Source organism: Schistocerca serialis, chromosome 8, assembly GCF_023864345.2.
Source record: "Schistocerca serialis cubense isolate TAMUIC-IGC-003099 chromosome 8, iqSchSeri2.2, whole genome shotgun sequence".
Classification (NCBI taxonomy): Eukaryota; Metazoa; Arthropoda; class Insecta; order Orthoptera; family Acrididae; genus Schistocerca; species Schistocerca serialis.
In genome coordinates, this window is record NC_064645.1 from 238,503,796 (window position 1) to 238,520,286 (window position 16,491).

At 43.2% G+C, this 16,491-nt stretch overlaps 1 protein-coding gene across 1 annotated transcript in view; it reads left to right on the plus strand.

Annotated features, from left to right (window-relative positions):
- Positions 1-16,491, plus strand: part of LOC126416948 (toll-like receptor 6) — a 166,934-nt gene that overhangs the window by 136,312 nt on the left and 14,131 nt on the right. The window contains exon 7 of the mRNA XM_050084828.1: positions 908-1,157. Within this exon, the coding sequence (XP_049940785.1) occupies positions 908-1,157 (250 nt within the window). The remainder of the gene's footprint in view (positions 1-907; positions 1,158-16,491) is intronic.

The following is a 16,491-nucleotide window of genomic DNA, read 5'->3' on the forward strand; positions in this document are numbered from 1 at the left end:
GATGTAGCATTCTCAACACCGACGTTTTTGAGATTCTAGCGCAATTTGTCTGCTACTGATGTGCGGATTAGCCGCGACAGCAGCTAAAACACCTACTTGGGCATCATTATTTGTTGCAGGTCGTGGTTGACGTTTTACATGTGGCTGAACACTTCCTGTTTCCTTAAATAACGTAACTACCCGGCGAACGGTCCGGACACTTGGATGATGTCGTCCAGGATACCGAGCAGCATACATAGCACACGCCCGTTGGGCACTTTGATCACAATAGCCATACATCAACACGATATCGACCCTTTCCGCAATTGGTAAACAGTCCATTTTAACACAGGTCATTTATCACGAAGCAAATACCGTCCGCATTGGCGGAATGTTACGTGATACCACGTACTTATAGGTTTGTGACTAATACAGCGCCAACTATCACAAAGAGATAAAAGTGGTCCAACTAAAACATTCATATTTCTTTGCGTACTACACGAATATGTAATAAAAAATGGGGGTTCCTATTTAAAAAATAAACGCAGTTGATATCCGTTTGACCTATGGCAGCGCCATCAAGCGGGCTAATCATAGCGCCATCTGGTTTCCCCCTTCAAACTAGACGAGTTTCGTTCTTTGTAGATTTTTCGTTTGATGCTTATTTCGTGAGATATTTGGCCCGGTCACTACCAATGGACCATCCTGTACGCAGACAGACCGACTGAGGGACAACAGAGTGATCCTATAAGGTTTTTACCAAGTTAGGTACGGAACCTTAAAAACAGTTACTGAAATTAGGTACTCGTCTACTGGAAGTTATGTCACATGTTAACGTAGTGATACATGCATGGGAGATGCAGATGTTGATTGGTCACGGATAATGCAGTTGTGAGCTGTGGTGATGAGCCAGACGACTCGCCGGCAGGAGCTGGACATCTCGGGGAACCCCCTGTCGTCCCTGCCGGCAGAGCTGTCGGCCCCGTCGCTGCGCCGCCTGGAGGCGTCGCGCTGCAGCTTCGAGTCGGTGCCGCCGCAGCTGACGGGAGACCGCCTGCCCAGCCTGGAGGTCCTCGTCCTGGACGGCAACAAGCTGCTGCGCAGCGTCTTCTTCCCGAAGAACGCGGCCTTCCTGCGCCTGCGATACCTCTCCCTCAGCAGCCTGCCGCTTCTGCAAGGTACCTTATCTTCACTTGTGATATACAGAGGGGTCCAAAAAATGTATTCACTGTTTAAAAGTCCATAACTGGCAAACTAATTGACGGAGTTGTCTCGTCTTTGGTAGTGTAATAGTTTGTAGTTCCGGCAATCGCCACACGAGCGTTGTATTGCGTTGTTTTGTTTTGTCAGATGACAGTCGCCAGATAGTGTTTTGTTCTTAGTTGCACCTAGTTAGGCCGGTATTACACTATCAAATTTCTTTGTCAAAGATTTGATCAAAGATGTGATCAAATATTCCGTCAAATATATTTGACAAAGATTTTTGACGTAGCGCTAGAAGGGGTATTACATTGTCATCCAATTTTTCGTCAAAGTTCAAGATGGCTTACAACAACAACTTGTTATTAACCACAGCAGTTGCATGTACCACAATTGCACTGTGTGCATATGCGGAAGAGAAGCTAGGGGAAAAAGGGAAACACACCTGGGTAAACCCGTGGGTTTTACGACGACACGATAAAAGCATTCAATAAAACTTGTTACGTGAGCTTATAGTGGAGGGCGTCAAGTCATACATCAATTACTTAAGAATGGATGAGCATATGTTTCTGTATGTGCTCAGTGAAGTGTATCCTCTTATCACAAAGCACAATATTCACTTAAGAAGTGCTACATCTGCAGAAGACAGGCTCACTGTAACACTCCGATTCCTTGCTACAGGACAAGGTTAGGTTAGGTTAGGTCAGGTCAGGTCAGGTCAGGTCACGTCTCCAATCTTCGTAATCTATTTTTGTATTCAGTGTGCCTCACGTTGTAAAGCGCCTCATCAGCTTCATACATCTCTATTAATTTTGTAGTTGTTGGCACACACCAATTGTATTTGCCTGCAATGTTTATAAAAACGCTACAGACGACAGAGTGCAGCGATGCTAGCGCTCCATGTGGTAACATGTCACATGGCAGTGAACAGAAGACAAGCGTCTTCTTTGATCAAATCTACAGCGAGGCCCTAGATTTGATCCAATATTGGACGACATTTGACAAAGTTCCCTATTACACCATCAAATATCTTTGACAAAGATATTGGACAAAGATATTTGACAAAGAAATTTGATAGTGTAATACCGGCCTAAGCCTTGCGCCAGCCATATTTACTCGAGTAAGGCCGGTATTACACTATCAAATTTCTTTGTCAAATATCTTTGTCTAATATCTTTGTCAAAGATATTTGATGGTGTAATAGGGAACTTTGTCAAATGTCGTCCAATATTTGATCAAATCTAGGGCCTCACTGTAGATTTGATCAAAGAAGACGCTTGTCTTCTGTTCACTGCAATGTGACATGTTACCACATGGAGCGCTAGCATCGCTGCACTCTGTCGTCTGTAGTGTTTTTATAAACATTGCAGGCAAATACAATCGGTGTGTACCAACAACTACAAAATTAATAGAGATGTACGAAGCTGATGAGGCGCTTTACAATGTGAGGCACACTGAATACAAAAATAGATTACGAAGATTGGAGACCTGACCTGACCTAACCTAACCTAACCTAACCCTCTCCTGTAGCAAGGAATCAGTGTTACAGTGAGCCTGTCTTCTGCAGATGTGGCAGTTCTTAAGTGAATATTGTGCTTTGTGATATGAGGATACACTTCACTGAGCACATACAGAAATGTATGCTCATCCATTCTTAAGTAATTGATGTACGACTTGACGCCCTCCACTATAAGCTCACGTAACAAGTTTTGTTGAATGCTTTTATCGTGTAGTCATAAAACCCACAGTTTCACCCAGGTGTGTTTCCTTTTTTTCCCCCGCTTCTCTTGCGCATGTGCACACTGTGCAATTGTGGTACATGCAACTGCTGTGGTTAATAACAAGTTGTTGTTGTCAGCCATCTTGAACTTTGACGAAAAATTGGATGAGAGTGTAATACCCTTTCTAGCGCTACGTCAAAGATCTTTGTCAAATATATGTGACGGAATATTGGATCACATCTTTGATCAAATCATTGACATAGAAATTTGATAGTGTAATACCGGCCTTACATTCGATGAAAAGAAGTCAGTTTTGAAGTGGTATTTTAAGTATGAAAACATTAATGAGGTTCAACGGCAATGGCGAAATGAGTATCAAACCGAGCCACCAACACGTTTAACGATTCGTCGCATTCATGACAAATTTGAAGCCGAAAGCTGTGTTAAAGGTGTACACAAACAACGATCTGGACGACTTGTAACAGTAACAAGTCCAGCTAACTTCCGTCGTGTGTTACAACAATTCACTCGCTCACCACAGAAGTCTATGAGACAGTGTGCCCATGAAACTGGAGTGAGTCGCTCAAGTGTTCGGCGAATTTTGAAGACAGCAAAGTGGAAGTGCTACATCCCACGATTGCTACACGCAATGAACGATGACGACCCAGATCATAGAATGGAGTACTGCGAGTGATTTACTAACATAGTGCGCAACGATGAAGAGTTTGTAGACATGATTGTGGGGTCTGATGAGGCACAGTTCAAATTCAATGGTACAGTAAATCGCCACAATTGCCTCTACTGGGCCGCCGAAAATCCGAACGTCCATGTAGACAAAGCCGTGAATTTGCCAGGAGTAAATATGTGGTGTGGGTTGTCTTACCGGGGCTTGATTGGGCCATTCTTCTTTGACGGCACAGTTACCAGTGAGGTGTACCTTCAGAAGCTTCAGACATCATTTTACCTGCCATCCGAGACTTGTATGGAGACGGAAGAGTTTACTTTCATCAAGATGGTGCCCCAGTCCAGTACCGAAATCGTGTTATGGCGTATCTCGACGAAAATCTACCAGGAAGATGGATAGGCCGTAGAGGTGCTGTGGAGTATCCACCACGTTCCCCAGACCTAACTCCTCAGGACTTTTACGTGTGGGGAACACTAAAGAACGTCGTTTATCGACAAAAGCCACCCACATTGGATGAACTTCGAGAATCCATCGTACATTCGTGTGCAAATATTCAACTGAACACGTTGCAGTCAGTAGTTCGTGCTGCAGTTCGGCGGCATCGTTTGTGTGTGGATGTTAATGGTGACCATTTCGAACACCTACAGTGATATCTTTAAGTTGGACTTTAAGCTACACTTCCGCCAAAAACGAGACAACTCCGTCAATTAGTTTGCAAGTTATGGACTTTTAAAGAGTCGATACATTTCTTTGGGCCCCTCTGTATGTATGCAAACTGCAGCGACGAATGGGAACTTGTACCAAAAGGCAGGGATTCTGGCCTGATCTCCCACTCACTAGGCAAATGTGCTAACCACTACACCATTCTGCTTTGGATTGAGGAGGGAGGCGCAGCTGGATAGTCCGTGCAGCTGTGCGAAGCCACTGTGGCAGGGTGGCGTAGTTGTTAGTGCGTCTGCTCAGTGAGCAGGAGCCGTGGTTTCAAATTCCAGCCTTGGCACAAGTTGAGACTTTTCATTCGTCACTTCAGTCTGCATGTATACATCATAGATATCTGACACTTCAAAAGGTCTCTGGAAACATTGGAAAAGCACCTATGCCTGAGTTTCAGGCTGCATCTTCCGTTTTTTCGATGCTAAGGTGCTATTCCAGTACAGCTGGAGAGCCTCTGCAGTGCTGTTCGACTTTAAGGGGAATTCTGATTCGGCTGAGGCATGAATGGGAATTTGGATTGTAGAAGAACACATGCTAGGGTAGTCCGTGCAGTCTGAGCAGTGAGGAGGTGACCTGGGTTCGAATCCCGGCCTTGGTAAAAAAAAAATTCATTCATCGCTTCTCTCTGCATATGTACATCATTGATGTTTAAGACCTGAAACGGCCTCTAGAGCCGTTCTCGTAATGGCCCCTGTGCCAAAAAGGTACTAAAAAAACGTTTTACACCATCTCCATAGCCGAGTGGCCATCACGACAGACCGTCATGTGGGGGACATGGGCTCGATTCTTGGTGCTGGCAGGAATTTTTCCTTGATACGAGAACTCGAGCGGTGTCCACTAAGCATTTTGATGCGAACTGAGGAGGTAGCTGATTGAGAGATGGCGTCTCCAAGGTCAAAACTTCGGCAACAGGCGAGAATGCGGTGTGCTGACTCCTTGCCCCTCCATACCGCCTCTGATGATCAATGACTGAGGATGACACAACTATCGCATGATCTCGAAGGCCTGATCGCCGGGTTCCCTTTTTTTTACCACATGCATAAGCAAACCTCACAAAAACTAGTCACCTGTAGGAGATATCACGCAAACATCATGTAGAACTGCTCCAGCCTTGGTAATGGCCTCTTTTTGGCGAGGAAGAGGGTCCATAAGTTTCTTCAACTTTGCCGTACTCATCTGATGCCACTCATTGATGAATAGATCCCGCAGGGCTACTACATTGGTGCGATATTCATTGATAAGTTTCACCCGCTGTTTCAGATAGTCCTGACATTTCCTATGGGATTAAGCGGGCCAGTCTACATGCGACAGAGAGTCTGTCAAACTAAGAACGTGTACAGAGTGTTTGACTATTATTGGTACAAATAAAGGGGCAAAACAAGCAAATAATCCTAAAAATCATAGGTCCAGAAACCAGTAGTTTCCTAGATACGACGTATGCACACGTGCAGTCATGCCAATGTTACAAAACTGTTAATACCTAATGCTACGTTTACGCTGTGGCTTTGCTGCTGGCATATCGCTGTCTGTTAGATCGGTACGCTACTTTCATTAATGTGAAATAAACAGTGATCTTGAACCAATCTATCATAGCTCAAGTTTCGGCCCGTGTCGGTAATAAGTGAAAAATGACTATGTAGTGTAAACATGGCTTTATCTTCCAGGTACCTGTCCCCACAGTGAAAAGGAAATGTATCGTGCACATATACGAGTTGAGTCGAATGAAACACTAACTTTTTTAAATTTTTTTATTCAACGTGAGGCAGCAAACGGAATGTGTACATGTACGAGTGGCAGTCAAATGAAAACTTAAATATTTTTTTAGAACAAAAGTGGAGTACATCGTCTTTCGACATAGTCTCTCTGGCGTCCAACACAATTCCTCCAGCGCGTAGGAAATGCACGAATTCCTCTGACATTCTTTCGATTGTGTGTGCAGCCAGTCGTGCACTGTCTGCTGCACCTCATCATCGGAACGAAATTTGTTTTCTCCCATTGTCTCTTTGAAGTGGTCCAAACAAGTACGAGGCGTGTTTTTTAAGTAAATACCAGTTTGAAATTAAAAAAGACCTGCTAAGATAACTCAATAATTTTATTTTTACATGAAAACCTGTACCTTAATCTACGCATTGACGCCATTACAGTCTGATTCTTCCTTGTTTACGTTGTGTACTGAGTGTTTAAGATACCTCCGATAATCGTGAGTCCCGCCGACTGTGAAGTACGGGCTGTTATAAGATTCCTTAGTGCTAAAGGTTTAAAAGCGATCGATATTCATCGTGAGATCTCTGCAGTTTACGGAGAAAACATTATGAGTGATGGAATGATAAGAAAATGGATGAGAGCATTTAAAGATGGTCGCACAAATGTGCATGATGAACAACGGAGTGGGCGCCCTTCGGTCGTTAATGAAAGTTTGGTGCAGGAAGTGGACAATAAGGTGAGAGAAAACAGACGGATTTCCTCCTTGCAGGATGACTTTCCTACTGTTTCTCGTAGTGTTTTGTATGGCATTGTGACCGAGCACTTGAATTACCGAAAATTGTGCGCACGTTGGGTACCGAAAATGTTGACGGATGTGCACAAAACCAAACGTTTAGAGTTTGACTTTCCTTGAGCGGTACCACAACGACGGTGATGATTTCTTAAGCCAAATTGTTACGGGCGATGAAACATGGGTGGCCTACGTCACACCAGAATCAAAGCAACAGTCTATGGAAGTTGAGCAAGGGCATCGTTTTGCTGCAAGACAATGCCTGTCCGCATGTGGCGAATCAGACCAAAGATCACATCACATCTTTTCGAGGGGAAACTCTAGATCGTCCTCCATACAGCCCCGATCTTGCGCGCAGTGACTACCATCTGCTCCTGCACTTGAAGAAACACCTGGGCGGTCAGTGTCTTCAAGACGATGACGAAGTCAAAACAGTGGTGATGCAGTGGTTACCAAGTCAGGCGGCAGACTTCTATGAGGAGGATATTCAAAAACTGGTACAACGTTATGACAAGTGCCTCAATATTGACGGAAATCGTGTAGAAAAGTAGATTAAGGCACAGGCTTTCATGTAAAAATAAAATTATTGAGATATCTTAGCACGTCTTTTTTTAATTTCAAAACGGTATTTACTTAAAAAAACACGCCTCGTAGTAATCACTCAGTAAGAGGTCTGCAGAGTATGACGAATGTGGCACAGTATCAAAGTGCAGGTCATCGATGTTTGCAAATCTTTCATGGGCAATATGAGGCGAGCATTGTCATGTTGCAAAATGACACCTGTAGTCAGAAGTCCACGTTTCTTTGATCTTACTGCAGGCCAAAGCCGATTTTTTGACGTATTGGAATATACCACAATGGTGATGTTGTCTTCCCCAGCCTTGTAGCGTTCCAAGACAATGCTGTGTTCATCCCAAAAGAGAGTCAGCAGAACCTTCCCTGCATATGGCTGCATCCGGAACTCCTTTGGTTTTGGTTATGAGGAATGGCGCAATTCCTGGCTTGCTCTCATGTTGGTGGTAGTGTACCCAGATGACGTCTCCTGTAACGGTTCTCGCGAAGGAGCCATCACCTTTTGCTTCAGAGAGCCGCAAAAGTTCTTCACAGATGTCAGCGCGTTGCTCTTTCACTTCTGGAGTTAGCTCTCGTGGCACCCATTGTGCAGACACTTTGCGAAGCTTAAGCACTTCATGAATGATGTGCTGAACCATGACTAATGTTCACATTTGCGGTTCTTTCATCCACTCTCGCACGATGATTTTCTATCACAGCGGCTTCAACTGCTGCAGTAGGCTCCAGTGTCACAATGCAATGTGCCTGATCTGCACGCTGGGTGTCTGTCGCAGAAGGCACGCTGTTTCGGAACTTTCTGTTCCACTCATACTCTTGCTGCAATGCCAGACATGCATCATCATCTGGACCTCCATTCGGCAGTAGATTTCAGTAGGTTTTGTACCTTCATTGCCCAGACAACATTCGACAGAACGTCGTTCTTCCATCGAGCATGTAGCAAGCGGGGCTGCTATTTTGAATTGGTATTGTGGAAGCGTTTCGCTTGTCTGTAGCATGCTGCCACCTGTAGGGCAGTCCTTACATAACTGGTAACAGTACTTTCAAGGTTTTCATTTGAGCCCCCCTCATAGCGTTTGAAGGGGTTGCCATGTCTATACACTCATTTTCAAATGAAAAAATGGCTGACATCCATTTCAGGCATGGGTGTGGTAATGGCAAAGCCTGGGAGACAACTCGATTGGATCATGACATGCCCTCATAGAAGACAGCCAGACAGCAAAGTGTTCACAAGATCCTATCAGCAGCTATTTTAGGACTGGTTCATTTAAACTCAACATGGAAACTTGCAGGTAGACCAAGAATAGAGTCAACACGACGAAAGGAGGTGTGCATGTGTTACAATAAGTGATTGCAATGCTGGGCACAAGTACCAAATGGATTGTTACAGCACAACCCATTTCACTCTCCACCAAATAGCAGTTATTACTCGAGGGACAGTTTGCAAGCCCAGGCTGCACCTGACTTTTCAATCTTGGTTACCTTCTGCCAATGGAGCCTTAAACAAAGTGGGAATGATCCACTATTCCTTGTGCACGTGCTATTTACAGACGAAACATTCTTTACCCAAAAAGGTATTACAAACATCCACATCACACATATTTGGGTTTATTAGAACTCACGTGCTACCAGTGGAGATTTACCATTAATATTTGGGCAGGTGTCGTTGGTGGTCAGTTGATATGACCACTTTTCTTAACTGGCTGACTCACTAGCTATATGACCTTAACTTCCTAAAGCACAAGCTGATCAACTAATCAGATGGTGTCCCTTTGGTGAACGGATGTGTATGTCACACATGCATGACGGTACACTGGCACTCTTCCATGTTGCTGCTTGAGAACACATAGCACGAATCTGTTCTGGCGTAACAATAAGCTCTGGCTCGAAGATCAAGAATAATACAGCAGAGAGGGCTGTGAGAAGACGTCAGCCAACAGCATGCTGACTAGGATGTCACCACGGTAGGAATGGCATCTACATGAAAAGAATGAAAGCATCATGCCATGTAGCTGTGGCCTCACTAGTAGACTGGCACTAGAAGAGAGGACTAGAAAAGTTGTACTAGAAGAGCCACAGAGAATATTAACGATAGCAGTGACATATGAACCTGCGTGATGAGCTTGCATGGAAATTGTATCTATCAAAGGACATTGATTATTTGCATGTCGCCAATTGCTTGCAACCCATCATGTAGAAACAAAAGTTTAAGTATTGTCAACTCAATTACTGTAATAAACTCCATTAATATGATTTGCTTGTATCCAAGAAAACAGCTTCCTAGACACCCTATAAGATAAGAGTGGGCAGGATTCCACAGAATCTCCAAAAGCAAGTGTATTGGTTGTGGCTCACCTGTGCCATGGCCTCCCACATCTCCCAACTTGGACCCATTGGATCTTTTGTGTGGGGATATTTAAAAGCTTTGGTGTATTGCAGTCCTGTTGATAGTGGCACTGAACACTGGGAAAGCATTTCAGATGGTTGTCAGTGTATTTGAAACACACCTGGGATTTTTGAACATGTAGAGACATTGATGAGGAGACGTGCTGAAGTCCACCTTCACATAAGCAATAGTCATGTTGGACACTTGTTGTAAAGTATTTGTCCTCTAGTGCATATCTGTAGTTTGGATTGCTGGGGATGTGGCTATGGAATCAATCACAACACACAGTATCAAGGAAACCATTGGTTTCAAGACTTATGTTTATTAAGATTATTCACTTGTTTCATTATCCTTTACTCACTCCTCTTATTTGTGCCTACAACAGTCAGCTATGAACATGGTTGTTGTTATCTTATAGGAATAGAATGATTACAGCATACTCATTATTCAAATGTGGAAGAAAGGATAACAGTTGGTCACCGAGAATATTGAAATAAACGTCCTGATTCATGCATACAGTTATCTCAATGAGAGGAACCTCAGAAACAACATCGAACTGCACTACACCCCTCACAGACTACAGGGCAAAATGCTTCATTGAACTGACAGTATACTGAACACTTTACATTGATTGAAAAAGAGGCAAAATTGCAACTCAGCGGATCACACTACATACTGCCAGTCAACTGCTGTCAAATTTCTCTGTTATTTGGCACACTGAAGATGAGCAACTTTATGTGCCCCTATGGATAATGGACTTTTCCGAGGGAGTTGACTTGAGATGTCAGAAGCGTGCAGCTACCTTCGTAGTGTTTGCTGGGATATTTGTTCAGATGGACCTGCATTCACAGGCAACAGCAATTGCTGTCAGGTTTGTAACTGACAAGCAATGACATACACGATGAAATAAATCTTGGGTGAACAGCCTGGTATGAGTGTGCATAGGACACAATATTTCAGCAATCGACCACGTTGCCATCATCAGGTGCGCTGATGTACTGACCGGCAGTGGGCTGGCGCCATGTATATATAGGACAATCCCCCTCCCCCCCTCCCACTCCTCCATCCCTCATCTTCTATCCCTGACCACATTTCATAGCTGTGAGTGATATACCATTCCTTGTAGTCATGTTGGACAGGCTGCACTGATGCACCAACAAAGCAGGCAACTGCATTCATTGTGGGGTCATATACATATACAAACACAATACCTCTTTTCTGCCATTACATCACTTATCCACAGTCACCCATCCTACTTAACCATTTCCATATGACCAATTGGCACGTATACATGACTTTTCTCTTAAGGTGGCACTTAATATTTGGTCTGGTGACTTTATCTGTGAACATGTGTTAAATTATATTCAAAGGGGACACAGAACAAGAGTAAAGGCACACAAAACTAAAAATACTTCACTGTTCAAAGGTGCATATCTTTGCGGATCTGCAAAATTAAAATCTGCTGCTGGGTGACATTTAGTACTGTGTTGCTCCATCTTACACATTGTAACAATGTTCACTCTGTTCAAGCCTGACACAACCTTCAATGGTGATCCTCCTCACATCATTCAATGAATGAGGATGGTTGGTGCAGTGATGCATTGGAAATTTCAACTGGCCTGAAATGTGATAAGTTGGGTTAATCACAGCATACACCACAAGCCACTTTGTTTGGATGATTCCTGCCTTCTCAAGAAAGGAATTCACAAAGTAATTGCAGTGTGCTTATGCTTTATCAACTAGAACGATGAGACATATTGGATAAGTGAAAATTTAGTTTTACTGCTTGTTCTCAATTATTCTTTGGAATGTCAATAATGTTCCTCATATTGAAACTGAACACTTTTAGAATTGATAAATTCTCAAGGAGCTACTTTAGAACAAGTGAGAGTACAGCTTGTATGTTTGATGTCACTGCTGTAATTATGAAATTAGGGTTCACGAACAGCCATGCATTGTTAAAAGTTTTTGAAGACCACCACTTCTTTCCTGTCTACTCACATTCAAATTTTAACAATATCAACATCAAGCATTTTGAGGTGCACTTGATTAAATGAAGATGTAAATAAAAGTATGCCCCACAGTGAGAAATGTTCAACATCTCTGTTGGTAAATCCACAATATGAGAATTGAAAATTAAACACAGCACTTCGTTCAGTTACATTTGCTTGATTTCTCTTAAAGTGACACAGAATGAGTCAGTTTACATATATACATGATTTCCTTGCATGACTATTTACAGTATATTAAAAGTCACAGTAGCATAAATTCAATAGAAATGAACATATTCGTATTTGTCATTACCTTCAGAGAAAGTGAAGCCCAATTGCAACAATTTGGTCAACATAGTTGTCTGCTGCACTACACATGCTACCAGTATTTAATTAAATATTCATCAGTAGAACAGAAACAGTGGTCAAAAAGAAATGATTTAGGACTAGTCTTAACATTTGTTTTGCTTCTTGACAGGCATGGTGTTGAGCAAATGATAAAAGATTTTTATATGTGTATACTGAATGCTTTTCTTAGCCACTGACAGCTCCAGTAATGCCAAAGGCACACTTTCTTCCAATGTTATAACTGGGGGCTTTATTACTCATCAAAATCATGATGAATTATTTAGCATAAATTTCTCCGAAGTGTTCTTATCCCAGAAAAGTATGCCTTAAGACATGAATTTGTAGAAATATGCATAATATATGAAGGTGTTGATTTGTTTATTTACAAAAGTTGCTGATCTTAGTTATGTGAGGCATCTGATTACATGTTTTCTTCAGATCAGATTTTCATCAATATGTACACACAAAATTTGGAGCATTCTACCACTTTCAAAGATTCTGATTCATTTGTAACACTACTGATGTTATTATAAATTGCACAAAAAGTTTTGGACCATTTGTAAACATATATGCAATTAGATTCAAGTGGTGCAGGGAATGAAAAAATGAATACGAAATAAAAACAAAACAATAATCAAAACAAAGGCATTCTATTCTGAAGTATATATCTTTGCACACCTGTAAAATCACAATATGCTGCTGGAAACTATTCAGTACTGTGATGCTTTTCCATGTGTATTGTAACATACTTTTATCTCTATGACATTCTGTCCTCAATGTTCTTGAGATACTGCTGTTTATACCTGAACTTGTTCTTCACCAGTGATTCTGAGGTCATCCAGTGTGTGGTGATGGATCCTGCATCGACATGCTGCATGTTTCAACTGGTTCCATACTTGTCCAATTTTACTTATGTCACAGACGCCAAAGGGCCGGTATGCACACAGAGGGGTGCCCAAGGAGCCAATGCACCAATGTGTCCCCCCCCCCTCCCCCAAAAAGTTAGGGATAATATCAGATATGATGGAAAATTTATAGTACCAAACAGCTTCCTTAATATTATCTATTCCTGACTACGACAAGGTCAAGTGAAAGGTGTTTTGCATGTAAAGAGCTCAATGATAAAAAATTATTTAATTATTATTATTATTTAATTATAATATAAAAATCATAATGGCAAATACAAGTACCTCAAGGATACACTCTGATTTTCATTGACTTTCAGTGTGTTGCAGTGTAGAGCAAAATAAGAAGCACCCCCTTTAAGGGGGTGAAACATGCCCTTGAAAACTCAGAGCATTCTGAATTTTTTGACCATTGCAGATCTGCACTTCCTCGTTATTCTAAAGGTTTACAATAATTTCACAATAATAATATACAAATGATTTTAAATATAACATAATTAAATCTGGAAAGGTTACCATTTGAAAACAAAAAGCACACCAAATGTAAAAAGAAAACACATACATAACACAAGATATGTCTACAGAAGAATATACATTTAGAATTATTTATCTGGGAAAGCCTTATTAAACAATCCAACATAACAACTGACACTGAAGCAGACATATATCGGGCGCATGTACAGCGATATAGAGATATTTCTAGCTTATTTATGACAAATACATCTTATACATACACTTCATCTTATGTGATTTAATTTGGTATGAAAAATGCCATTAATCAAATGTCATAACGAAAAACAAATTTGGGGGGGGGGAGGGGGGGGGAAGGGGGGGGGGTTTGAGAGTTTAGAAAAAAAATTACTAAATCTGGGTGCCCTGTTGTTAAATACATTAAAAAACGTATATACGTATTGTTTCAACAGTGTTCATTCACAAACATTACACTCATATTTTTTTCAAGGGGTGTTTCACCCTCTTAACAACCATATGGGAACATATAAAAAAATATGTGTCTCTTAGTTTTCTCTACACTACAATACATTCAAAGCAGATCAAAATTGAAGTGTATCCTTTGAATGATGTACTTGTAAGTAAAATTAGCTTCCAGGTTGGCCCCCATCTCCAGAAAAATAATCCCATGTGCGGTCCTGCAAAGGCCTTCAGTTTAGTTTAATGCCTCATGGAAGAAGTTGTTCATGAGGTCAACATGAAGTGCTCATACATTACGGTCTTCAGAAATAAATGCATCATCAGTGTTGACTGCAGTGCTGGTCAACATGTAGGAGGATCCTATCTTAATGCACCACAGTCCTCAGATTGAAATTAATCACAGGCATCCAATATGCATACATGATACCAGTCCACAACATGACTGACCCACCTGCCTGATGAATCTGCAACCTTGGACATTTAGTGATACCTGGCCTCATGCACACTCTTCTATAATGATTGTCAGGAGACAGACAAATACTGGACATATCAACAGAGATAACCCAGTGCCATTGATCCATATTCCTTCTGAAGTGTTCCCTTGCTCACATTATTTATGCACCAAGTACTGAGTATTTTGTACTATTGTTCATAATGGGTTCCATATACACTCCTGGAAATTGAAATAAGAACACCGTGAATTCATTGTCCCAGGAAGGGGAAACTTTATTGACACATTCCTGGGGTCAGATACATCACATGATCACACTGACAGAACCACAGGCACATAGACACAGGCAACAGAGCATGCACAATGTCGGCTAGTACAGTGTATATCCACCTTTCGAAGCAATGCAGGCTGCTATTCTCCCATGGAGACGATCGTAGAGATGCTGGATGTAGTCCTGTGGAACGGCTTGCCATGCCATTTCCACCTGGCGCCTCAGTTGGACCAGCGTTCATGCTGGACGTGCAGACCGCGTGAGACGACGCTTCATCCAGTCCCAAACATGCTCAATGGGGGACAGATCCGGAGATCTTGCTGGCCAGGGTAGTTGACTTACACCTTCTAGAGCACGTTGGCTGGCACGGGATACATGCGGACGTGCATTGTCCTGTTGGAACAGCAAGTTCCCTTGCCGGTCTAGGAATGGTAGAACGATGGGTTCGATGACGGTTTGGATGTACTGTGCACTATTCAGTGTCCCCTCGACGATCACCAGTGGTGTACGGCTAGTGTAGGAGATCGCTCCCCACACCATAATGCCGGGTGTTGGCCCTGTGTGCCTCGGTCATATGCAGTCCTGATTGTGGTGCTCACCTGCACGGCGCCAAACACGCATACGACCATCACTGGCACCAAGGCAGAAGCGACTCTCATCGCTGAAGACGACACGTCTCCATTCGTCCCTCCATTCACGCCTGTCGCGACACCACTGGAGGCGGGCTGCACGATGTTGGGGCGTGAGCGGAAGACGGCCTAACAGTGTGCGGGACCGTAGCCCAGCTTCATGGAGACGGTTGCGAATGGTCCTCGCCGATACGCCAGGAGCAACAGTGTCCCTAATTTGCTGGGAAGTGGCGGTGCGGTCCCCTACGGCACTGCGTAGGATCCTACGGTCTTGGCGTACATCCGTGCGTCGCTGCGGTCCGGTTCCAGGTCGACGGGCATGTGCACCTTCCGCCGACCACTGGCGACAACATCGATGTACTGTGGAGACCTCACGCCCCACGTGTTGAGCAATTCGGCGGTACGTCCACCCGGCCTCCCGCATGCGCACTATACGCCCTCGCTCAAAGTCCGTCAACTGCACATACGGTTCACGTCCACGCTGTCGCGGCATGCTACCAGTGTTAAAGACTGCGATGGAGCTCCGTATGCCACGGCATACTGGCTGACACTGACGGCGGCGGTGCACAAATGCTGCGCAGCTAGCGCCATTCGACTGCCAACACCGCGGTTCCTGGTGTGTCCGCTGTGCCGTGCGTGCGATCATTGCTTGTACAGCCCTCTCGCAGTGTCCAGAGCAAGTATGGTGGGTCTGACACACCGGTGTCAATGTGTTCTTTTTTCCATTTCCAGGAGTGTAGTTCATATGGAAACTCATTTTATTCATTCATTCATTCTGCTATATCCACAAGTGTCCAGATACTGGTGTACATGTCAGAGAACCAGAGAAATGGTGATACAAGGTGGGAAGGCTGCCTGCAGATGGGACTCAAACCCATGCTGGAGTTGAGCATCTGGGCTGAGCAAATGGCAGACCCGACACAACAGGAATAAGTCAATAGCAACCTATGTAACAACAAAGTGCAATGAACCTTTTACATGATGCTGTCAACAGGTCAAGTAAGAGCCACAGTCCAAATCAAGACCAAAGAGGAAAAGCAATACCAAAGCAAAGTTATCAATGAATAGTCGGTATTACAGTGGACATAGTATTGAACACCATCAGATGAAGTACATGACTAACTGCGTGGTCAAGTTATGGCAGTATTTATGTGGGCAACAAAGGACACTGTTGGCTGGTGTATTCACGTGGTGAGACAGTGGCATCCAGAAACCAT